Source organism: Peromyscus maniculatus, chromosome 21, assembly GCF_049852395.1.
Source record: "Peromyscus maniculatus bairdii isolate BWxNUB_F1_BW_parent chromosome 21, HU_Pman_BW_mat_3.1, whole genome shotgun sequence".
NCBI lineage: Eukaryota > Metazoa > Chordata > Mammalia > Rodentia > Cricetidae > Peromyscus > Peromyscus maniculatus.
In genome coordinates, this window is record NC_134872.1 from 6,444,350 (window position 1) to 6,468,470 (window position 24,121).

The following is a 24,121-nucleotide window of genomic DNA, read 5'->3' on the forward strand; positions in this document are numbered from 1 at the left end:
CATCAATACCCACCAAACCCTCTAACCCTGGAGTCTTTTGTGCAGTCCTGGTGGGACCTCTTGCCCAAGCTGTGACAGGGACATCCATGCTCTGGAGACCCCCTTCCCCTAAGTAAGTGCTCAGGGGCAGTCTGTGAGAGGATGTAGGGGACTGGAGAGGTGGCCCAGCAGTTAAGAGCACTTACTGCTCTTGCGGAGGACCCAGCACCCATCCGAATGCCTGTAACTCCAGTTCTAGGGGATCTGACACCCTCTGGCCTCTGTGGGCCCCTGCACACACAAGGTGCACATAACACATGTAGGCACACACACATTAAAATAATAAATCTTGGGGCTGGAGAGATGGCTCAGAGGTTAAGAGCACCGACTGCTCTTCCAGAGGTCCTGAGTTCAATTCCCAGCACCCACATGGTGGCTCACAACCATCTATAATGAGATCTAATGCTTTCTTCTGTGTACATAATAAATAAATAATTCTTAAAAAAAAAAGACCAGTTACTATTAAAAAATAATAAATCTTTAAAAACAAGTTGTGGACACCCAGAAATGCATGGTCCCCATCCCCTACTCTTGGTGCTTCCTGCCAAGGCTGACACCTGAATTTGATTCCTGGGGCTCAGTTGATGGAGGGAGGGAAGTGGCTTCTGCAGATTGTCCCTGACGCACACACAGACGTGGAAGGTGGTGGTGTATGCCTCCCCAAGCCCTGTTGTTTTTGTTTATTTGTTTGTTTGTTTGTTTGGTTGGTTGGTTGGGGTTTTTTTGTGAGGGGTTGTTTTTTTTTTTTTCTTCAAGACAGGGTTTCTCTGTGTAGTTTTGGTGCCTGTCCTGGATCTCTAGACCAGGCTGGCCTCGAACTCACAGAGATCCACCTGGCTCTGCCTCCCGAGTGCTGGGATTAAAGGACATGCACCACACCATCACCCGGCTATAATCCCTGTTCTTAAAAGATAACCCTTGCTGGGTGTGGTGGCAAGCCCCTTTAATCCCAGCATTCAGGAGGCAGAGGCAGAGGAATCTCTGCCTGGTCTACAAAGATTTCCAGGATATGTTACACAGAGAAGACCTGTTTTGAAAAACCAAAACGCCCTCTCCCCCACCCCCCGGGTAGCGCAAAAGACAATCCTCTATTTTAGTAGGGCAATGGTGGCCATATCTTCAATCCAAGCAGAGGCAGGGGGAATCTCTGTGAGTTCGAGGCCAGCCTGGTCCTCATGGAGAGGTTCAAGACAGCCAGGACTATATATCGAGACCTTGTTTTAAGACAATTATCTTGAACACAATAAGTTCTAACTCTCATTTCCACTGTGCGGCCTTTGGCCCCACCACCTACTCCACACAAAGGGGTTAGTTAGACTCTGGGTGGTTTCCAGATCCCAGCAGCTCATCCCTCTCCTCATCATGATACCACTGGGAATGTCTCAGCACCTACCCAAGGGTCCAGGTCAATGCTAGGTCACCAACTTGTCCTAGTGAACCCCAAGGCTTTTGCCTGGACTATCTGAGCCCCTTCCCAACCCAGAGTCAAGAAGGACAGAGAGAGAGAGGACCCTCAGATACTCACGGTCATCAGCGTGTACAATCTGAAAGTTCTTGACGGAGGCCTGGGTGACCCGGCCCTGGAAGTTGAGGGTGTAGGAGCCGCTGTCCTCATTCCAGATGGGTGGCTTGTTATGTAGCTCGATGAGGCTCTCCAGCGTCTTGTTCTGCCAGCGGACCAGCAGCCCATCGCTGGACTGGGGTGCCCAAGGGGAGGTAACAAAGGACGGTTAGATGTGGCTGGGCTCGCTCAGGGGGCCAGGCTGTGTGTGCTACAAAGTCCACAGAGGGTCTTAGCAGATACAGGGAGGGCAGCACTGAGAACAGGTCTTGTTGGGGATGCTCCGGCAGAGAGCGGAAAGGCTCAGTTGGCTCCCAGGAGGAGTTTTGTGCCACTCTTCATGTTCTGGTCTCCCACTGAACCTGGAGCTCATTGATTGAGCCAGACTGGGTGATCAATGCATTTGGGGATCCACCCGTCTCCTCCTGCCCAGTGCTGGGTTACACACCAATGTGCCCAGCTTTTTCATGGGTGCTGGAGATCTCCACTCGCCTTTTATCATCATCATCATCATCATCATCATCATCATCATTATTATTAGTGTGTGTGTGTGTGTGTGTGTGTGTGTGTGTGTGTGTGTGTGTGTGTGTATTGTCAGGGTCCCACATAGCCCAGGCTGGCATCAAACTCCCTGTGTAGCCGAGAATAACCTTACAGTTCCGATCCTCTTGCCTCTACCTCCTGAGGGCTGGGATTGTAGGCATGAACCATGATGCCTGGTTTTTATGGTGCTGGGGATGGAACCCAGCACCTAGTACCTGCCAAGTGAGCCACCGTGGCCCAGCAGGTAGCATTCTGATCACTGTGCTGTGTCATATTTGGACCTGGGTTCTTACTCACCAGACTTAGAAGTAGCGACCAGAACCTGTAAGGCCCGGCTTCCTAGCCAGATTGGCCTCCAATGACAGCCTGGCCTCCCAGCAGGGAGGATGAATGGGCAGCTGACAGGGGCATTATTTTCATCAGTCACCCAGGAGCATGGGACATGCCAGAGACCGGTGGGTCTCTGAAATCCTAGGCTCCCGCAGCCTGCAAGAGCAACAGAGCCCAGGACAGTTCCCCTCTTCTTCACACTGCACATGCTCCAGCTTGGCCTCTGTAGAGTGTCATTCCTTGGACCTTGTAAGTCATAGCTTAGAACCCTGCTATGACTTCCCAGCTCTCTCAGAGCAAAAGCCAGTTAAACAGGCACCCCCTGCCCCTTGGAACCACCTCTGCCCTCAAGTCCTTCATCCATGATGGTCACCTTACTGATCCTCTACCCATCAGGTACCTTCTGCCCCAGGGCCTTTGCACAGGCTGTCCTCTCTGGACGTCATTTCCCTAAACCTAGATACCAGATGCTGAAGACCCCTCACCTTGCATCACTGAGGCCTGATATTGAAACCGTATGATAGGCATGTGCTTCAGCTGCCCCCTCTGGTCCTCTTGGCATCCCGTAACAGTTACCACCTTCTCCCTTCTCCCACCCTTTGCTCATTTGTCACATCACTATCTGCGCCCCCCACGCTGATTACAGCTTCATAGGGATCACATTGCTTCACGGTGGCTCACGCCTCTCACCCCAGTGCTCTGGAGGAAGAGAGACAGGCAGATCCCTGTGAGTTCAAGGCCAGTCCAGACTACATAGTGAGACCCTGCCACAGAAACAATAGTCATCCCCCCAAAAACAAAAACAAAAACATTCTCAGGTCCTTTGAAAGAGCAATATGTGCCCTTAACTGCTGAGCCATCTCTCCAGGGCTCTTTATTTCTTTGAGACAGGGTTTCAAATAGCTCAGGCTGGCCTAGAGCCCTCCATGTATAGCTAGAGATGGCCCTCAATTACTGATCTGCCTGCCTTCACCTCCCAAGTTCTGGGGTCACAGGAGAGTGCCACCATGCCTGGCATGAATTCAGCGACAGAGAACCTGAGCTCACTCCACAAGTGGCCAGAGGAAGCTGTGACAAGTGTACTCAAGAAACCCACGTGGGCAGGCTGAGTTGCTGGCCCTGATCTCCCTGAGTGGGTCAGTAGAGAGCCAGGCTCTCAGGGACAAGGGGTAGGAAGGTGGAGGCTCACGTTTCGGGGCCGGATAGGGACCCTCTCATTGTCCGAGTTCATTCCGGGGATGATGACGGTCATGCGACGGGGTCCTCGGAACCCCAAAACATTGGTTTCCTGGAAGAGAGAGGCGGACGTCAGGCCGCATCCTACCTGAAGAGAGCCTGACTGGGGGGGGACAGTGGCTTCTCACATAGATGACAGCTGCCAGCTCCTGGCGCAGACTCCCCACGTCCGCGCCTCCGCCGCCGCGCTGTGGGTTCTGCCCGTTGTCAAAGACCGTGAAGCGGTTGCCCAGGAGATTGGACCTGAGGGTGGGGAAAGAATTGAGCCAGGGCAAAAGGGTACCTACCACCTCTCATTCCAAAACCCTTCCCATAACCCCCCAGTTCAAGAGCAAGGGGTGGTGTGTGCCTTGAGAGTCAGCGTGTCATGTGCCCCGATCCAGGCTTCCCTTGAAGGGAGAGTTTTTGAAATGACTACTAATCATGGTTATTTTGAGGCAGCCTGGCTGCGGGGCTCAGTGGTGGAGCGCTTCTTTGCATGCCCGAGGCTCTCGGTTCAATCCCCAGCTGCAAGAAAAACAGCCAGGGAGGCAGTCACTGCTGCATTGGGCAGGTGCAAGCAGAAGACTGGGACTCCAAGGTCATCTGCCACCACATCGTGAGGTCCAAACCAGCCTGGGCTACATGAGACCCTGTCTCAAAAAAAAAAAAAAAAAAAAAAATCATTCAAATTTTGTCTCCATCTGTGTGGCCCCAGGAAATAGGAAAGTCTCAACGGTCCCACTTGAGTGAATTGTTTTGAAAGTTGACTTATTGAATGTACACGTGTGGCCAGGCACACAGGGGAGGTCAGAGGACAGCGTTCAGGAATCAGGTCTCTCCTTCTGTCATGTGGGTCCCAGGTCATCAGGCTTGCTGACAAGAACCCTTACCCCGTGGGCCATCTCACTGGACCCCAGCTTTCCCACCTGTAAATCCTCACAGCTCTAATCCTCCTCTGGTTGATAAAAGGATAAAATATCTGGTTAATATCTGTAAAGTGCTTAGAACTGTGCCTGAGGCATGGGCAGGCCCCAAATAGCATCTGTTAAATGCAAATGAAGTAAATAAGTCTTTTTGGACTAGTGGGTAGCTGAGGCGCCATACAGGAAGCCTGCCTGGTCACACGGAGCCTCCCTTCACTTGTCCATTCACTCGGTAAATATCACTTTCGTTTGCTTTTGAGACAGTGTCTCAGGATGTAGACCAGGCTGGCCTTAATGTGGACCCCCCTGCCTCTGCCTCCGGGTGCTGGTTTTACAGATGTGTTCCATGACACCTGGTTTATGTGGTGCTAGGATCAAACCTGGTTAAGCAAATGCTCTATCAACTGAGCTACATCTCTTTCTGTCTCTCCTCTTTCTTAGGGGGCAGCTAATGTAGCCCAGGCTGGCTCCAAGTTCCTTAAACAGCTAAGGGTGACCTTGAACTCCTGCTACTTCTTTCTCTACTCACCAAGTGCTGGGATTATAGGCATGTACCACCACACCCAGTAGTTTACCTCCTCTGAGAAGACACTATGTGGGAGCTGGGCCTGGCCCTGCCTCATGGAGCTAGAGTCCATCTCTGCCAGAGCCTTGGTCAGGTCTGCACAGTCCCCGCCCCTCAGGGGAGATGCTGACATGCAGGGCCAGGGGCCCATCCCAAGCCCACAAAACCATCTAGACCAGGTCCCCAAGAGATCCATGCATGTCAGAGTGTGAGATGCCCTAGGCTGAGGGATGTCTCTGGAGCATCCTAGGTGGGGGACACTCTGCCATCCACAGTGGGACGGAAGTGACTGCCGCCAGTGGCCCAGAAGCGCGGCCGCACCTCAGCTTTCCGATGAAATCCTCCCCTCCCCTGGACAAGTTGGTAGGGTCTCTGGAGATGAGGTAATTGGCCGTCTTACTGCGCTTGCGTTTCCTGCCAGCCAAGAGGAACACCTGCGGAGAACGGGACAGAGGTGACAGAGTGAGGCAGATGGAGCTGGGGGACCAAGGAGGCCCTAGACACTGCGCCCAGCCCCAGACACACCCAGCCCCTTTCTCAGGACCTTCTTCTCCGTGTCCAGGTGCAGGAAGTAGGATGGGTACATGCCGCGGTCCATGCCCTTCTTGTCCCGCGTCAGCCGGCAGCGCACTGCCCTGCCCTGGGGCGCCGGCCGCAGCACAAACTCCCGGGGTTCACCCACTTCCACAGGGGGAGACGGGGCCCTCTCCTCCTTCTGCACGGGCAGACGGGGCATTAGCCAGGACACCCCACACCATGGGTCCCTTTCTGCACCCCAGGCAGGACAGGCCACCACTCACCGCTTTCTGGAGGGAGAAAAGAGAGAGATAGGTCTAGCATCCAGACCTGGGAGCTGAGGCGCCTCCCGCCCCACAGCCCAACCTCAAGATAGAAGGCTCTGGAATTCTGTGATTTAATATGGCTATTCAGCTTGAGCTCCGTCAGTCACAATCTGAGTTCAGGTTCCACCACTAGGGGCTGTCAGCGGCTACAACTTCCTTTCTTGTTTTCATTTTCATACGACATACAGATTTAATTTGTATCTTCTTATTCTCTGTGCATTGGTGTTTTGCCTGCATGTATGTCTGTGTGAGGGTGTTGGGTCGCCTGGAATTGCAGTTATGGTTGTGAGCCACCATGTGGGTGCTGGGAATTGAACCCTGGTCCTCTGGAAGAGCAGCCAGTGCTCTTAACCGCTAAGCCATCCCTCCAAACCCATTTTCATTTTTAAAGATAGGGTCTCATATAGCCCAGGCTGGCCTTGAACTCAGTATGTTGAGAAGGCTGGGCTCAAACTCCTGATCTTCCTGCCTTCACCTCCCAAGTCCTGGGATAACAGCTGTGAGCTACCTACCACATCTGGCCCTGTGGTGGTGGTGATGGTATTTTTGCTTTTGTTTTGTTCTTTTGTAATATACGTGAGTATTTGTCTGCATGTCTGTCTGTACACCACATGAGTGTGTGCCTGGTGCCCTTGGTGGCCAGAAGAGGGTACAGGATCCCCTGGAACTGCAGTTATAAAATGTTATAAGCCATCATGTGGGTGCTGGGAACTGAACCCAGGTCCTCTGGGAGAGCAGCAAATGCTAACCACTGAACCATCTCTTCAGCCCACCCCCTGCTTTTTTTTTTTTTTTATTCGAGATAGGGTTTCACTATAAGGTCAAGGCTGGCCTCAAACCCACTCTGTAGCCCAGGCTGGCCTCACTGCAATCCTCCTTGGCCTTCCAGTGCCTGGAGTGGAGGTGTGCACCACCATGCCTAGCTCTCCAAATACTGACTCTTTACATTCTCATTAACACACAGGGGCAGCTGTCCCTGTTATACAGAAATTGGAGTCAAAGCTACGGGAGAGGAAGAGAGGTCTCCACCCCCAACCATGACTGAACCACTTTAGAAATGTACGGTCCATCCCTAGCCAGCCTTTCAGGTGACTACAGCCTCGTGTGACACCCTGAGCTGTCTCTAGATATATGACCCTTAGAAACTAAGTAGGGCTGGGTGGTGGTGGCGCACGCCTTTAGTCCCAGCACTAGGGAGGCAGAGCCAGGCGGATCTCTAGAAACCCTGTCTTGAAAAACCAAAAAAAAAAAAAAAAAAGCTATCTATCATTTATCTATCTATCTATCTATCTATCTAGATATATATGGAGAGAGAGAGAGAGAAACTAAGAAATTAAGTAGAAAAGTTGGCTCCGTATTTGAAGACACTAAAGCTTGGAGGCCATTTGTTACGCAGCAAGACAGACAGACACAGCTGACTCACGGATGCGTCAGCTTACTTTGCTGTTGGAGAATTTCCTAGGAACACTTCGCTGACAGAAGGAGGCAGGGTGAGACCTGGCGCCCTTTCTCCTGCTGCTCTGTGAGGGGACTCGAGTTCCTCAGGAGGGCAACTGACCTACCAGGCTGGGGGCCTCAGCACCCGAGGCTTCAGCGTTATCTGTGAGGGCCCAGGAGCCTCCTGCCGGGGGGTGGGGTGGGGTGGGGGGGGAGGCAGTTCTGCACTGTGTGTGTGGTAAAGCACAGCCTGGGGCGCTCGGCCAAGGGGCAAATGGCCATCTTGACCGAACTCCAGCCGGCTCCAGAAGAAACTTGGGAAACACAGACTATGCCTGGAATGCGAGGTGAGAAAAGTCACTGTCACTTCATCAAACATTTCTGCACCTGTGACTTTCAAAGGCCTGCTGTGTGGAGGGCCGTTTCCACCCAGGATAAAACCCCGTGGACATCAGCGGCAGGGATCTTAGTTAATGCGAGTCCATCCCTGAAGATCGGCCACTCCTACACAAACTATTAAACCCACAAAGCTCGGACCGGGGCTGGCTCTTGTACGGCTTTCTTGTTAGAGGAGAGTTTTCACACTCTCAGCCAGGCCTCCTTGTGTGGGTACCAGCGTGTGCACAGCTTGTTATTCAAAGTCCTTAGTGACATGTCTTGACAGTAGCAGATGTCAAATCAGGACGGACTCTAAGCTTCGGGGAAGATTCTGGAGCCTTTGGCAGCCAGGGATTAATTGGTTATTTAATTTATTTAAGATTTACTTTTTCTTTGAATGAGTGTTTTGCCTCCTTGTGTGTCTGTGTGCCTCCTGTGTGCCTGGTGCCTCCAGAGCTCAGAAGAGGGCATCAGATCTCCTGGAACTGGACTTCCAAAGGGGAGGTGCCATGTGGGTGCTGGGCATCAAACCTGGTTTCTCTGCAAGTGAAGTGCACCCCGCTGCTGAGCCATGTCTCCAGCCCTGCTTTATTGTTGGAGACAGGGTCTCACACAGGCCAGGCAGACCTCAACCTCACAGTGTAGCTGAGGTTAGCTCTGAACACCTGATCCTGATGCTGCCACCTCCCTATGCTGGGTTGCATGCACGCGGAACTGGGGCTGTTTCCTGGCTGGGAGGCTAGGGGTCCTGAGGGATGAACTCAGAGCAGCAGAGTGGAGGTATCTAACAGCTGGTCCTGCCAGCCAGTGTCCCCAATGGTGTATAAGGTGTGCCCAACAGAAGCCAGACATAGACTCACACCTGTAATCCCAGTACCAGTGGGGGTAGAAAGATCTGGAGTTCCAGGCTAGCCTGGGCCACATAGCAAGACCTTATCCCATTCCATTCCCCCAACCTCCACCCTCCCCAAATCCAGAGCCCAGCTGCTGGGTGCTCAGCCTCCGGGTATTTTAACACGTGTTTACTCCCTGGGGACTGCCTGATGTCTGTGCTGGAGAGGGGAAGTCTGGACAACAGAGTGTGGATGGTCCGTGGGGGGCCTGACCCATGCCTCTTCTGTCTCCATGAACCCCATGTTCCTGGGTCTTGTGCCCATCATGGATGGGGAGCCAAGTCCTCACCCCCAAAATCCCCCACACCTGCCCCTCGGTGACAACCTTTCTGCCTTTCCCCTTCGCCCGGCCTTTCTGGTTACTGTTCTTCATCACTGCAGCGTCCTCCTCTTCCTCCTCCTCCTCCTCTTCCTCCTTCTTCTCTTCCTCTGAGCCTTTGGGGAGCCCTGAGCGTGGAGGGGGAGAGGCTGAAGACCCTTTGCCCTGATTGGCCAGGGGTTCCCAACACCCAGGTTTCCCTGTAATCCTCTCCACGGCCATAAAAAGGTTCTGATCGGAGCCTCAGGAAGGCCACCTGCTTGGGGCCACACTGCTGTCAAAGCAGGAGTGTCAGGATGTCCCCACACGGTCCGGCTCTCGCCCTCACTCCTCCCGTGGTTCTGCACACACAGTGTCCACGTTCCCGTCACCTTCAGCCACGAACCTTTCTTCTTCATAGCCTTCTCCGCCGGGCCACCTTCCCCAACCAGGAACATGGCAGCTGGAATCTTCTTCCTCGGGGCTGCTGGGCTCTTCGAGGGGTCCTTGTCAGTCTCCCCAGCCCCTCCAGAGAGGACACAAGAAGGGGTCACCATCTCAACACACCCAGCACACCCTGTCCACCAACCGTCCGTCTGTCCATCTGTCCGTCAGTGTCTGCCCCCCCTTACCTTTCTTCTTTGCCTTTTTCAGCTTGGTGCCTTCCCCTGCCTCCTTCTTCTTGGGGCGAGGTGGTTTCCGGGGGACTTCAGGGCTTCCTGGGTCCCCTGGGAATAGTGGGGTGGGGGGCTGGGGACCACCTTCTAACCCCCCCCCTCCAGCCTCCAGTCCCAGTGCTGAGAGTCAGACAGAGAACTCTGTGGATCTGATGTTCCTTCTTCTGAGTCTAAAACCCACCTGGCCAGGAATCAGCTTAAGAGGCATCGACCCAATGAGTGAGCGGATGCGCAGATGCCAGGCCGTCACTTCAGCCCCTGATGCTCCGCCAGGCTCTCCTGCAGAGACCCTCCCCACGCCCTGCTCTCAGCCTCTGCCCCTCCACAGAGACCAGGTCCCAGCATCCTACACATTTCTCACCAGCCCTTCCAGGTCTGGAGCCCACTGCCTCTAGCCACAGATTTCTTTTTACTTTCGTCTACTTAATAAAAAGTATAACGCTAGCCAGGCGGTGGTGGCACACGCCTTTAATCCCAGCACTCGGGAGGAGGCGGATCTCTGAGTTAGAGGCCAGCCTGGTCTCCAGAACCAATTCCAGGACAGCCTGGGCTACAAAGAGAAACCCTGTCTTGAAAAAAATAAAATAAAATAAAAAACAACAAACAAAACAAATCGTAACGCTAATCCACATCACGTCAAAGCAACAGCTCACCAAGAAAACACACTCCTTCTCCGGGTGCACCCGCGGCAGCACGCAGCAGCCTTGAGAGCTGACCTCCTTAGAGACCGCCAGAGAAGAGAGAAGGCCCGGGGAGGTACTCTGCACAGTGCTGGGGAGCTTTGGGGTCTCGCCCGCCCCTCAGGGGACTCTTTCTGCCTGCCGGTCCTGCACCTACCCCGCGGGCCTAGGGCCTTGGCTTTCTTCTCTCTCTCCTTGGGTGGTCTCCTGGGGGGCAGAGAGCTTTTCTCTTTTTTGCCCCCATCCTCCTCCTCTTCATCATCGTCATCCGAATCCTCCTCCGAATCCTCCTCTATGGACAGAATACGCTTGTAATACACAGGCTGCAGAGGTCCACTGCCCGCAAGGTGCTGCCGGGCGTCAAGCCCTTCCGGCAGGGGGCTGCCGTGGGAAGCACCCTGCTCTGTCTCCCTGTCACCTCCCTCCCGACCGTTGTTGTTCCCATCTGGGGTACTTTGGCTACTAGTTGTAGCTCAAGGCAAAAGCTTGGGGCCCTGCTGCCTCAGTTTCCCCATATGTGTAATAGGGAAAGAACAAGGGAACCCACCCCTGGACTGGGTGCCCAGGGGGTCCCTCCTGCGTCCCCGGGACAGCTCACATGTCTGCCCCTCGCTCCCTACGTCTCACTCACCGCCTCCCACATCTGGGGCGCGGGCGACCAGGAAGGTTTCCCGGGGGTCCCTCTTCTTGGCCTCGGGGTCCCGAAGGAACTTGGCGTAGACTGTGGGCGCAGCGCACGCCTCGGCGGGGTCCGCTGGCGCCTCCTCGAGCTTCCTGCGCCCAGCTGGGCCAGATGTCGGGCTCAGCAGGGTCCTGTCCCCGGAGGTCCCCACTTCAGCCTCCCCTACACCCTCCCGGTGCACCCCCAGGACTCACCTCCAGCTCTGCGGGGCTTGGATCCCGGAGACTCGGGAGTTTCGGACTTCTTCTTCCTCAACTTCTGTCCCTGGGTGGGGCGCTGTGGAATAGGGGTCACGGAGAGAAGGGGACTCTGGGGCTCCCATCCCCCTCTAATCCCTTGGGTTCGCCAGAAATAGCCTCGGATTAACCCAAGGAGTGCTGCAGCCCCTTCTCAGTGTGGATGACCCATACACGCAGGATGGTCACTTCCAAGACCCAAAGCCCCCCAAGTCCTCCTGCGCACCCCAATGCCCTAAACCCCGGTTCTTTTCCTAAACTCTCCGGGTAAAGAGCTGCAGATGCTGGCGAGAGGACCTCTCTCCTCCAGCCACCTTCCTGTGCGCACCCCGTGGCCCCTTTGCGCCTCCTTTCCAAACCCCAAACCTGGTGACAGACCTGCTTGGGGCGCAGCGGGGGCTCCGGGCTCAGCCAGTCCTCTTCATGGCCACTGAGGGTACAAAGGAACCAGACTGTTCCCTACTTGATTCTACCCCCTCCCCACCGCTACTGTGGCTCAGGAACTGGGGCCTGGGGTTCAGATGGGACGATGTGGGGGCTCCCACCTGTCTGAGGCCCACACTTCCCGGAGGGTCTCCTCCTGCAGTGGCATGGTGCGCCTGTCGCCCGTCACAGTCACTCCGACTCTCCGGTGCCTGTCCCTCTCCCCCTCACTAGCTAATCTCAGCTCAGCTTCTCCCCACCTGCGCAGCTCGGGCTAGAGGCCACAGGACTCACCTCTGAGGACAAGATGCGTCAGCCCATGGACTCCGCCACTGAGGGGAGGGTCTGCACCCCCAGCTCTCCTCAGCACAGCAGCCTGAAGGACCCAGCTCAGGCACGTCCCTGTGTACCCTGTCAGAGGCGGTGGGGGAAGGGTGCTGGAGAGTAAAGGGCCAGCCTGCCTCTCCGCGATGTCCCCAACTCCCCAGACAGGGTCTCCCGGTGCAGGCTGGCCTGGAAGCCAAAATTCTCCAGGCTCCTGAGTGCCGGGATTGCCGGCATTGACACCATACTCAGCCTGAGATAGGCTTATTTTTAAATGTTTACGTTTATTTATTGCATGTGTGGGTGACACACATGCCATGTTCATGTGTACAGAGGTCCAAGAGACAATGAATTAATTTGTGGGTATCAGCAAGTGCCCTTTCTGAGCCATTTGGCAGCTGTGTTTTTATTATTAATTAATTAATTAATTAATTAATTTTGAGTCAAGATTTCACTCTGTAGCCTTGGCTGACCTAGAACTCACTGTGTAGACCAGGCTGGACTTGAACTAATTCCCAGAGGTTTGCCTGCCTCTGCCTCCCAAGTAAGGATTACAGGCTTGCCCTGCTGTCTGGGCTTGAGATACAGCCTTAAGGTCGGCAGCGTTTAGGCTACTGGTATGAGGACTGCAAAGGGAGAGGTTCGTTTAAGGGGTCCCCAGAGCTTCCAGACCCGAAACAATAATGGGAGGCAGTCAGCAAGACATGGGCTGGGTTCACCGACAGCCTGGTGTGTTGGAAGACGTGCGGCCACTGAAGAGTTGGCTTGTTGGGTATTTTCCTCAGCCTCCCTGAGCCCATCCCTCAGTTATAAAATGGGTTTAATGGTGGTGTGGAACCTACCTGGTGTTGACAGTTGAGAGCACTCGGTAGTCAGCCACTGTGTGCCCTTCTTCGGGCCCTCTGTCCCCCCAACCCCCCCCCCCACACACACACATGTCACACATCCTGATCAGGGCTTGATCTCACAGAACGTTCTTTATCTCACCTGATGCTCACAGGCGTCAATATGGAGCTGGGCCAGAGGCGATCTCCACCTTACAGGTGGAGAAACTGAGTCTGGGGGACACAAAGCGACTTGCTTTACTTGGTGTCAGCTAGAGAGAAGCTGCGGAATTAGGTCCAAATTCAGACCTTTCTCTTGTGTTTTTATTATCATTCTTGTTTTAGTTTTTTTTTTAGACAGGCTATCAGGTAGCACAGGCTAGCCTCAAACTCACTATGTAGCTGAAATCTTGATCCTCCTCCTCCTCCTCCTCCTTCTTCCAAGTACTGGGATTACAGGTGTATGCCATTGTGCATTTTGTCTATTTATTTATTTCCTGGTCTCACTATGTAACTCTGGCCAGTGCCTTCAGGCTGGAGTTACAGATGGGTGTGAGCTGCCTTGTAGGTGCTGGGAAATGAACCTGGGTCCTCTCCAAGAGTAGCCAGTGCTCTTAACCACCTGAGCCATCTTTCTAGCCCCTCCAAAAAAATTAATAAAAAATAAATCTTAAAAAATACCCAAAAACAAAAAAACAAGGGCTGGCAAGATGGCCCCGATGGGTAAACATGCTTGGTGCCAAGTTTGAAGACATTCGTTCAGTCTCGAGAATTCACACGGTGGGAGCAATCACCAAGGCCAGCAAGTTGTCTTCTTGACTTCCACATGTGCATGGAACGTGTGCGCATGAGTGCGCGTGTGTGTGCGCGTGTGCGCACGCACACACACACACACACACACAGACACACACACACATACATGCTCAATAAACCTAACATTAAAAATAAAAGTAAATAGGGCTGGAGAGATGGCTCAGGGGTTAAGAGGGCTGACTGTTCTTCCAGAGGACCAGGGTTCAATTCCCAGCACCCACATGGCAGCTCACAACTGTCTGTGACCCCAGTTCCATCCTCACACAGACATACAAGCAGTGAAACAACAATGCACATAAAAATAAATAAATCTTTAAAAAAAGTAAACAACTATTTGAGTCATCTTGAGTAGAATACATAAATCCCTTCCCTTAACAGCAACTCCCCCCCCCCACCCAAGACAGGATTTCTCTGTGTAGCCCTGGCTGTCCTGGAGCTCGCTCTGTAGACCAGGCTGGCCTCAAACGCAGAGACCCACCTGCCTCTGCCCCCCCAAGTGCTGGGATCAAAGGTGCCGCCACCACCGCCCGGTGACAGCAGCATTTTAATTCCCTACAGTGGTGCAGGCAGGGGCAGCCCCAGGGTTGGTGGCCGGAGGCGTGGGAAGGACACCCAGGTTTGGGTCAGAGGTGACTTTAGGATTTGGAGTGTCCAGTGCAGGGACAAGAGGCAGCCTGGGACACAGATAAGCACCAGGTACTTTGATCCGACTGCCTCCTGGACCGAGGCTGCCGGCCACACAGGCTTGGGCTCTATAATTACACATTGCGTAGAACTCAAAGGGACATTTCTCAACTGGACCCCTGGCCTTAGTCACCAGACTCAGTTCCACATGAATTCAGCTGCTTTCTGAATTGAGTTGACTTTCAGAAGACAAAGATTGCCTAGTCCCCCAAGTTCCTCTTAGTCACACATTCGCATGTCTCAGAGAGGTTGCCCACTTGCCTAAAGCCACACAGCTTGCTCTCAGTCCATTCAGACCATCAACAAAACACCTACTATGTGCCTGGTAGTTTTAATTTTTACAATCTCATTTTAGAGGGCAATATTTATGCATTTTGTGTGTGAATGTTTTATCCTTACGAACGTTCATGTGCCACATGCCTGCCTTCTGAGGGGTGGAGAGAGGATGTTATTCGGTCACCAGGGTCAGGAAGTTACAGATGGTTGTGAGCCGTCTGTGGATGCTGGAAACTGAACCCAGTACTCTGTAAGAAAAGGGAGTGCTCTTAACTGCACATCTCTCCAGACCCCCTCCTGGTATCTTCTTGTTAATTCTAGTCCCTAGCTTTGAAAAGCCACTAGACACATGACCTTCCTCTGTAACATCGGGGAATTCTAACAACAGACTGATTCTAACAACCCTGTGGGGCGCCTGCTCCCCGGGGTCCTCTATTGGCAGATCCCATATCCATCATGGTGTGGATCAGGAAATGGAAACCGGTAGTCCCCCAGCCCAGGGATTCAACCTCAGGGGCTGAGGAGGAATCTCCTGTCAGCCTGGTGACCACAGACAACCTCCTGGTTGCAGCTTCATCATCTAGAAAATTGGTTTGCTCATTCAAAGGATCACTTCCTTCCGGGGGGCTTTTCACCTCCAGGAGCACCCTTGGGGAGCACTGCCCCGATCCGTGCAGAGCAGGAACCCCAGAGCGCCTGCAGCTGTGCTCTGCAGAGGTGTGCCCTCTGCGTCCTTGCAGCGCTTGCCCCGATTAGCAGCCGCAAAGGTTGTTGTAAGTGGCACAGAACCTACCTCGCATGCACACAGGTCATCATTGTCTCTCCCTGGCCGACAGGAAGGGATCAGGACCTAGGACAGGCTGTCTGAGTCCAGCCCAGCTGTGGCCCACAGCTGCCTCTGTAGCCGGCTGAAGGGACCCCTGAGAGGTCGCAGCAGAGTGGAACCTATGCACCGCCCGGGTAGTGAGGATCGTGAGGTCGCGGGGCATGACACAACCTCTCATACACCTCTGGAAATTTGATAGAGCGCTTGCCTAGCACATCCCCAAAGCCTGTCCTGGGACACATCCCTCTACCCAGGCTGCCTCCCCTCCCCAGACAGCTCCACCAACCGGGGACCACTTATGTTCAAATTGCTGAGCCTCTGGGGGACATTTCCCATCCGAAGCACCTCAGTTTCTAAGTAGATTTAGAAGTGAACTGAACCCTGCAGCCCTGGCTTCCTCTTCCTCTGGCTTGGCCGCAGAGAACCAAGTCCAGACTTCGCAGGGTTTCCAGACATGGACCTCTGGCACAAACGGGCCCTTTAATTCTAGTACTCAGCAGGCAGAGGCAGGGGGATCAGGAGTTTATAGTCATTCTTGGCTACATAGAGTTTGAGGCCAGCCTGGGCTACCTGGGACCCTGGCTTTGAAAAATGAGCTAAGACCAAGTTGTACCAGGCAAAGACAGCAAAGACTCATCCCACCTCTGTGACCTCAGCCCCTGTCTCTGTTCAAAGTGCACTGTGGGTCTGTGATCTCAGATCAGATCCGAGATCTGTGATCTGGACGGGGCCAGGCAATTTACAAGGTTTTGTTATTACTTTTTACTTGAAAGCAGTTTAACCCGACATACGAGAATTGTGTAATAAGCCGGCACTGTGGCACATGCCTTTTATCCCAGCACTCGGGAGGCAGAGGCAGGTGGATCTCCGAGTCTGAGGCCAGCCTGGGCTACAGAGTGAGCTCCAGGACAGCCAAGGTACACCTTGAAACCCTGTTTCAATGCCCCTGTCCTCCCCACAAAAGAACCATGGAACATCTTGGTCAAAGATCCGTTCATGGCATTGCTGAGTATGAGCCCTGCTGGCCTGGGTTGTAATGATACCGTCTCCAGCAGAAATCTGAGATGAGCCTCCCCAAAACGATAGAGTCTAGGGGTCTGGATTGGGCTCATTTTCTCTCAGTTAAAGAATTAAAAGGCAGGAAAGATCCAAAGCCTAACAAGTAGTCGCAGAGAAATCTCACGCACACACAGACAGAATCAGCAGACGAAGAAAGGCAGTTATGGGGGCAAGGAGACACACATATGCAGCACACACATGCAGCAGACATGCAGCACACATACAGCACACACATGTAACACACATGCAGCAGACATGCAGCACACATGCAGCAGACATGCAGCAGACATGCAGCACACACATGCAGCACATGCAGCACACAATGCACCACACACATGCAGCACACACATGCAGAGAACAAGACCCTCTGTTAAGCAGGGGTGGGGGCAGCTGGGAAAGCTGACATCACCAGTCTCTTCCCGAGGGCTCGGGCTGGGTGTTTCTAAAGCCTCTGAAGGGCTTCCTGCCCTGCGTTAGGGCTGGCCAGTTTGAAGACCGCTAGGACAGTGATTGGCCCAGAACTGTAGTGTTTCACGACTGTGCCCTGGAACTTGGTGAGTCCATCAGCAGGGGGCCTGCTGGTGGGACATGAAAGGAGGGTGAAGAAGACGGCAGCCATCTTGGAAATTCGCCACCTTGGTTACCCAGCCATGGCCCCCCTCACTGTCTGTCTGCCTCCTGGGAGTCTGTCCCACTCCTTGTCTCCCATTTCCATCCTCTGAGAACTGTCAGAGCCACATTGCTATGAGTGACGTTCACTTGGGGAGTCCGTGAACTTGACCCAGCTGCCCCCTGGACATTGTTCCCACTGAGCCTCAGAGGCCTCGAATGAAATAAGGACTAAGGGTTCAGGAAAGGCCAAGGCTGGGAGGACTGACTACGGACGGCAGCAGACAGACACCCAAGCCCGGCTAACACCTACTGTAGGCAGACCCGCAATGTGCTCACCCTGAATGGTCCACAGCCTGTGCCGTGAGCCCTGTGACTCCAACTGGCCGGCTGGAGTCCTGTGCCTGCCCTGGGCAGTGCTCTCTGGGACAGCCCTCCCCTGAGGGAGAAGGAATCCTGAACAGGAAAAGAGGGGTTCTTCTCACACTGGGGAGCTGCCAGCAGCCACAGGAAGAGTGAGTGACGCAGAACTGGGGAGACAGGAGCTGCGGCATCCATGCAGAGCTTGTGGGCATCCTGTACCCCGGCTTTGGGCTGCTCCCTCACTAAGCTGCTTGGGTGACAGGTATTCCGGTGCCTGTTTTACAGGGAGGTAGCGTGGCTCACCCACCAAGCTCACGGCAGAGCTGGACACACCCGTGTGTGTGAAAACCCAGCAGTGTGCCATGACCACCAGCCAGAGGGCAGAGTCCCAGGGCAAGGAAACAGGAATGCCAGTGTAGAGCTCGGGGTGCCAAGTAAGGGCCCCTGAGGAGCCTTCTGATGCCACCCCCACACCGACAGTATCCTTTAAGGCTCTGCAGATTAAATTTGATGGTCAGGCGGAGTGGGGACCCCTAGCGGAGACGCCTTGTGACACAGCCTTGAGCTGGGGACTCGACCATGTCCCTAGCTCGGTGACTTTACTCACCTCTTCTGAGCCTCAAATTACTCATTCCTCAAGCTGCTTCACCTTGGAGGTTTTGAGGACTGACGATGTAATGTCCTCCCAAAGAGCATCTTGCGCCACCCCCTCTGGCCATCAGACTTCCATGACAATGGTCCCCAAAGAACTGGAATTTTCCCCCAGCAATCTTATCCTGAGAGAAAGAAAAGGCTGAGGCAGCCTGGCACCAGCTAGAGGGAACTTGTCTCCCAGGAAGACATTTTCACAGGGTTCTGACAACGGTCAGGCGGCCTTGCGGGAGCCTGGAGCCTGGAGAGTCCCTGGTCAGTGACGGGCAGGCCACACTTTGACCAGGACGGCTTAGCTAAGCATACCTCATGACCTCCATTAAACCTGAACCCCACATCAGGACCCCAAAGATGGGCTCGGGGTCACAGGGCCCCTTTCTTATCTCAGTGTGGCCCCGATGAGGAAATCTTTCTCTGCTTGTCTTTGTGAGTATTTATTATTTATTTTGAGACATGCAATTCACCATGCAACTCTGGCTGGCCTTGAACTCACTGAGACCTGCCTCTGATCCTGAGTGCTGGGATTCAAGGAGTGTGTCACGGTGCCTAGTTTGCTAGCCCGTTTAGTCGGCCTCTTGAGAGCAGCTAGCAGCTTGGCTGAAGGCTACCAGGGCCCAGGCTCTGCCCACTTAGCTCTGCTAACAGTGAGGCTGTCTGTAAGGCCCCAGTTAGCACACCTTCCTACACACCTGTTAAAGCGGGGCAGGAGCCCACACCTATAACCCCAGCTCCTGAGGCAGGAGGACTGTTGTGAGTTTCAGGCCAACCTGAGTTACAGAATGAGACCCTGTCTCAATCTCTCCCCATTCGCGTAAAAAGAGTTAGAAATTGGCCAGGCTAGGTCTCTCGCGGGGTCCAGCAGGGCGGCCTTCAGCATCTGGACCCAGATGACCACAGAACAGAAAGGGTTTGTGGGACCCCCCCACCCCAGGACTCACCACCAGGTGGCTTCCGCCCTGACGGGGATGAGGATGGGTCCAGGCGGGGTTGCACTTTCTCAGTATCACCACCAGGGGGAGGCAGAAACCCACCCGTGGAGGAGACCACTGCTCAAGAGGCTGATGATGCACTTCCTCCTCCTTCTTCCTCCTCCCTCCTCTTCCTTCCTCCCTCCTCCTCCTCCCTCCTCCTCCTTCCCCATCCTTCCTTTCCTGGGTCTCATCTTTTGGGAGTGAAGACACCGAGACATTTCTAGTCACTGGCAAAGGAAGTGACCCAGGCCCTGGGTCTCCTAACCCCTGAGGGACCCTTGGGAAGGCTGGTCCTGAACCTGCTGGGCGAGAAATGGCACCCAGGTTCTTTTTTGACAGGATCTCTCTGTAGACCAGGCTGGCCTTGAACTCAAAGATCCACCTGCCTCAGCCCCCCCCCCCCCCCCCCCCCCCGCCCCAGGTTCTTAAGAAACATCCACATTCCTGGTACGGGGCCAAGCACTGGATCGTAATGTCTGTGGAAACGGGTCCCAAGAGGGAATCAGCTCACCTGGTCCAAGATCCTAACCCCGCAGAGGCAGAGGCAGCCCGGCTCCTGCGTGGCTGAGAAGAAAAGGCATGGACTCTTGAGGGGTGTTTGCAATGTGTGTTCCCAGAGCTAGTCTACAACAGCCAAACGGGGTGTGTGTGTGTGTGTGTGTGTGTGTGTGTGTGTGTGTGTGTGTGTACACAAGAGTGTATGTGTGAGTGAGTGTAAGTATATGTGTGTGTGTGAGCAATATGTGTATGAGTGTATGTGAGTGAATGTAAGTATGTGTGTGTGTGCCCGTGTGTGTGTGTGTGTGTATGCATGATTGTGTGTATGAGTGTATGTGTGTGTGAGTGTAAGTATATGTGTGTGAGTGTATATGAGTGAATGCAAGTGTATGTGAGTGTGTGTGTGTGCCCACATGTGTGTATGCGTGATTGTAAGTGTAGGTGAGTGTGTGAGTGTAGGTGTAGGTGTGTAAGCACATGCATACTTTTTAAGTCAGCTTTAAACCAGCAACAGCGGCAGTAGCACACCTGAGAGCGGAGAACCTGGAGTAACTCAGTCCACAGGGCGGAGTCTCAGCTGTCCCCGCCTGCCCGGAGGAAGCCCGCAAGGACCTGGAGAGCTGCTGGTCCCTGGGCTTTGACGAAAGCAGGGACTGGCTGGCTGTGCATCAGGGAAGGACTTGGCCTCACAACAGGCAAACTACCTCTGCGGCAAGAGGGAGACCAAGCGCTCACTGGAGCGGCGCTCCTCCTCGGGCTGCACCGGACTGTGCCAGACAGGGCGGCCCACGGCTCGCTCAGTCCATGAAGGCGACCTGGACACTTCCTCAGGGGGGGCTCCCCAGGCAGGTGATTCTAATTTATGACAAGTTGACATTAAAACCATCATTAATGCTCAGGTGGGGCTGCAGGGGCAAGAGGCCACGCCCAGCTTTTATGTTGGCGCCAGGATCCGAACTCTGGACCTCATGCCCGAGCAACAAGCCCCCTTGCCCACTGAGTTAGCCCCCAGCCCTGGACTGGTTTTAATGACCCCAGGCCACTGAGCTGGCTTCTTGAGTCAGATGCTGTTGTGAGTCATGTGGCCCCGACATCCTCAGGCTTCTCCCTTCTTGGTGAAGTTTTGGCACGTGGCTCCCACACCTCCACGACCTGATGCCACAGCCGCACCCTGGTCCTGTCACACTCGAAACTGCCCCACCTCTGAAATCACAATCGAGCCTCCATCCTTCCGAGGACAGCCTCCTCCCATCCGCCTCGCACTGTCCCCAGCCACACCTCCTCTCTGACCTGCTTCAGACCTCTGGTGGCGCTTCCTGCCCAGGCGCCTGTCTCCACCTGCCTCCAGACCAGGGCCTGAGTCACTGCAGGACCCAGTACTTGGTCAAAGGTAAGCACGGGGCGGCAGTGCAGGAAGCTCCGAGGACCATTCCCCAGGCCCTGGAGACGGGGACATGAGTTTTCTGCTCTGGTGACCGCTGGCCCGCAGGCTGGGAGGGTGGTCCTCAGTGTGACTGTTTGGAGGTGGTGGGATCACAGGACCCCACTCGTCCAGCAGGAACCCTCTGATTTGATCTCCCTCTATGTGACATCCACCCTGAGTTCCCCACCAAAGACTAAACTGACGGGGGCCGATTTCCTATTAGATTTTTTCAGACTACAAAATTGAGCCAAATAAACCCCTTTTCGTTACCAGGTTACTCAGCTTTTGGGCCATTTGTTACAGCAATAAAAAATAGATAAATACACTGCTATTCCTAAAACACCCTGGAATTTTCAGACAGGTGAATCAGAATTTGAGATTCATGTGTCAATTGCTTTCTGTTACTTGGAACAGACCTGAGCATTACTGTGGTAGCCTCTATTAGAACGTTGAAGGCCTTTTAAAAAATACATTTACGCCGGGCGGTGGTGGCGCACGCCTTTAATCCCAGCACTCGGGAGGCAGAGCCAGGCGGATCTCTGTGAGTTCGAGGCCAGCCTGGGCTACCAAGTGAGTTCCAGGAAAGGCACAAAGCTACACAGAGAAACCCTGTCTTGAAAAACCAAAAAAAAAAAAACAAAAAAAAAAAAAAAACATTTACTTACTTAGTTGTGTGTGTGTCCACGAGAGCCTGTGAATGAGCATCCCGTGGGTGCACACTATGGTACAACTTGTCCTCGCTCCACTTCGTGGGTCTCAGGGTTGTAACTCAGGCCATCAGGCTTAGTGGCAAGCATCTCCACCTGCAGGACCACTTCACCGGCCCAGGACTTTCCTTAAGACTCTTCTGTGAAGTGTAGACACACACGCAAGGACATACAAAAACCAGTGAGAAGTTCATGCTCACACATTGGATCCTCCTGCCTCCACCTCCCCAGTTAGGGGATTACAGGTACCATGTAATGCCCAGTTTTATGGGGTGCCTGTGATCATGTCCGGGGCTTTACGAACACTGGACAAGAGTTCAGCCCAGTCCATCTTATGTGTTCATCTTTTTAATTTTAAGAGTTATTTATTAGTTGTACTTATATATACACGAGCGTGTGAGCGTGCGTGCGTGCGTGCGTGCGTGCATGCGTGTGTGTGTGTGTGTGCCTGCATAAGTTTATGTGTACCATGTGCATGCAGGTGCCTACGAGGTCAGAGGGTATCAGATCTTCTGGAACTGGGGTTACAGGTGGTTGTGAGCCATCTGATGTGGGTGCTGAGAATCGAACCCCGGTTCTCTGCAAAAGCCGCTCTTATCTGCTGAGGGTCTGTCTCCCCAGCCCGTATGTGTTAATGAAAGCAAGCTTGCCAGACTTCTCATTTAAACTTGAGTCTGAGGCTAGCCTGGGCTAAAAGCAAGAGCCTGTCTTTAAAGGGGTGTGTGTTGCTGAATGAGATTCAGAAGGAACAGGCTGGAGGGGACCCGACCCCAGGGCAGGAAAGGTGACCAGCTTTTGCCCTGACTCCATCACTCCGTCTCAAAAGGCCTGCCTCTGCTGCCCGCACCTATTTTTCCTGCAGTCGGGGCTGGGGAGACGGCTCAGTTGGTGAAGAACCTTCTGTACAGGCAGGAGCACCTGAGTTCTGATCTCTGGCATTCACACAAAAGCTGGGCTTGGTGATGTGAGTAATGTTAACTAGGACAGAGACAGGGGCTAGCCTTGAGCGCACTGGCTAGCCGGCCTAGCCAGCTGGTTAGCTGTGGTCTCTACGTGCACAGGTACACAACTCAAACCCACCCTTGCCCATGAGCATGCACAGAAAATCAAATTAAAGGCTGGGTGCGGCAGTGCACGCCTTTACTCCCAGCCTGGGAGGCAGAGGCAGGTAGATTTCTGTGAGTCTGAGATCAGGCCACCCTGGTCTACAAAGACAATAAATCCGAAATTGCCTAAGAAATGACGCCGTCACCATGTTCTCCTGAGGCATCCTCTCGGCCTTTCAGGGCATGCACACAAACAGAGACACTCGTGCGTGTGTCCGGTTTCTTTGCCGCTGTTTTTATATAGAAGTGTGACCATGTGACACAGACATCTTTAAACCCATTGCCCTGGGGGCTGGAGAGATGGCTCAGTGGTAAAGATCACTCCAGTTCTGATACCAGCACCCTCTGGGCGGCTCATACACATCTGTAACTCCAGGGGACCTGATGCCCTCTCCTGGCCGCCATGGGTACTGCAGGCACATGGTGCCTAGACACACATGCAGGCTAAAGATCACACACAAAGTAAAAAATACCTTAAGAAAAAACTCAAGCCCTTCATATCCACTAGCATAGCGCTCACCTCTGCTTTCTTGAGACAGAGTCTCTCACTGATCCTGGAGCTTGCTGTCCTTGGGCTAGCCCTGGCAATCCCCTGTCTCTGGACCTGGGGTACAGGTGCACATAGTCTGAGCTCGTCTGTGGCTGCTGGGTCTGAAGTTCAGGCCCTCACGCTTAGGCAGTAGCGCTCTTACCCACTGGGCTGTCTCCAAGCCTCTTCGTGTTGATTTATTTACATATTGGAGACCGTCATGGCGTAGCTCAGGTTGGCCTTGAACTTGTGGCGATCTCTCTTTCTTACCATCGTGACTGCTGGGGCCCAGTTCAGTCTTTTTTGTTTTTCGGAACTGTTCCTTACTATGTATCCCTGGTTAGTCCTGACTTAGTCCTCCTGCCTCAGCTTCCTGAGTGCTGACATCACAGGCATACACCACTGTCCCCAACTTTTCAAATTTATTCTGGGTTGTTTTGCTTTTATATTTATTATTTATTCATTTCTTTGAGATAAGGTCTGTCCTAGTTAGACTTTTTCTTTCTTTTCTTTTCTCTTCTTTCTTTCTTTCTTTTTTTTTGAGAGAGAGAGAGAAAGAGAGAGAGAGAGAGAGAGAGAGAGAGAGAGAGAGAGAGAGAGAGATTCTCTGTGTAGCCCTGGTGGCTGTCCTGGAACTCACTTTGTAGACCAGGCTGGCCTCAAACTCAGAAATCTGCTTGCCTCTGCCTCCTGAGTGCTGGGATTAAAGACATAGGCCACAATGCCTGGCAAG

At 53.6% G+C, this 24,121-nt stretch overlaps 1 protein-coding gene across 1 annotated transcript in view; it reads right to left on the reverse strand.

The window, feature by feature from the left end:
* Tulp1 (TUB like protein 1) overlaps positions 1-23,661 on the reverse strand; it is a 24,935-nt gene extending 1,274 nt beyond the window's left edge. The window contains exons 1-20 of the mRNA XM_076558072.1: positions 23,605-23,661; positions 20,925-21,063; positions 20,328-20,478; positions 17,626-17,777; positions 15,282-15,471; positions 14,243-14,360; positions 11,848-11,999; positions 11,617-11,732; positions 11,261-11,422; positions 11,019-11,168; positions 10,542-10,676; positions 9,660-9,755; positions 9,434-9,553; positions 9,055-9,176; positions 8,014-8,019; positions 5,724-5,894; positions 5,501-5,613; positions 3,838-3,952; positions 3,663-3,761; positions 1,565-1,736 (exon numbers count right to left, since the gene is read on the reverse strand). Coding sequence (XP_076414187.1) covers positions 1,565-1,736; positions 3,663-3,761; positions 3,838-3,952; positions 5,501-5,613; positions 5,724-5,894; positions 8,014-8,019; positions 9,055-9,176; positions 9,434-9,553; positions 9,660-9,755; positions 10,542-10,676; positions 11,019-11,168; positions 11,261-11,422; positions 11,617-11,732; positions 11,848-11,999; positions 14,243-14,360; positions 15,282-15,471; positions 17,626-17,777; positions 20,328-20,478; positions 20,925-21,063; positions 23,605-23,661 — 2,536 coding nt within the window. The remainder of the gene's footprint in view (positions 1-1,564; positions 1,737-3,662; positions 3,762-3,837; positions 3,953-5,500; positions 5,614-5,723; positions 5,895-8,013; positions 8,020-9,054; positions 9,177-9,433; positions 9,554-9,659; positions 9,756-10,541; positions 10,677-11,018; positions 11,169-11,260; positions 11,423-11,616; positions 11,733-11,847; positions 12,000-14,242; positions 14,361-15,281; positions 15,472-17,625; positions 17,778-20,327; positions 20,479-20,924; positions 21,064-23,604) is intronic.
* Between the last annotated feature and the right edge of the window lie 460 nt (positions 23,662-24,121).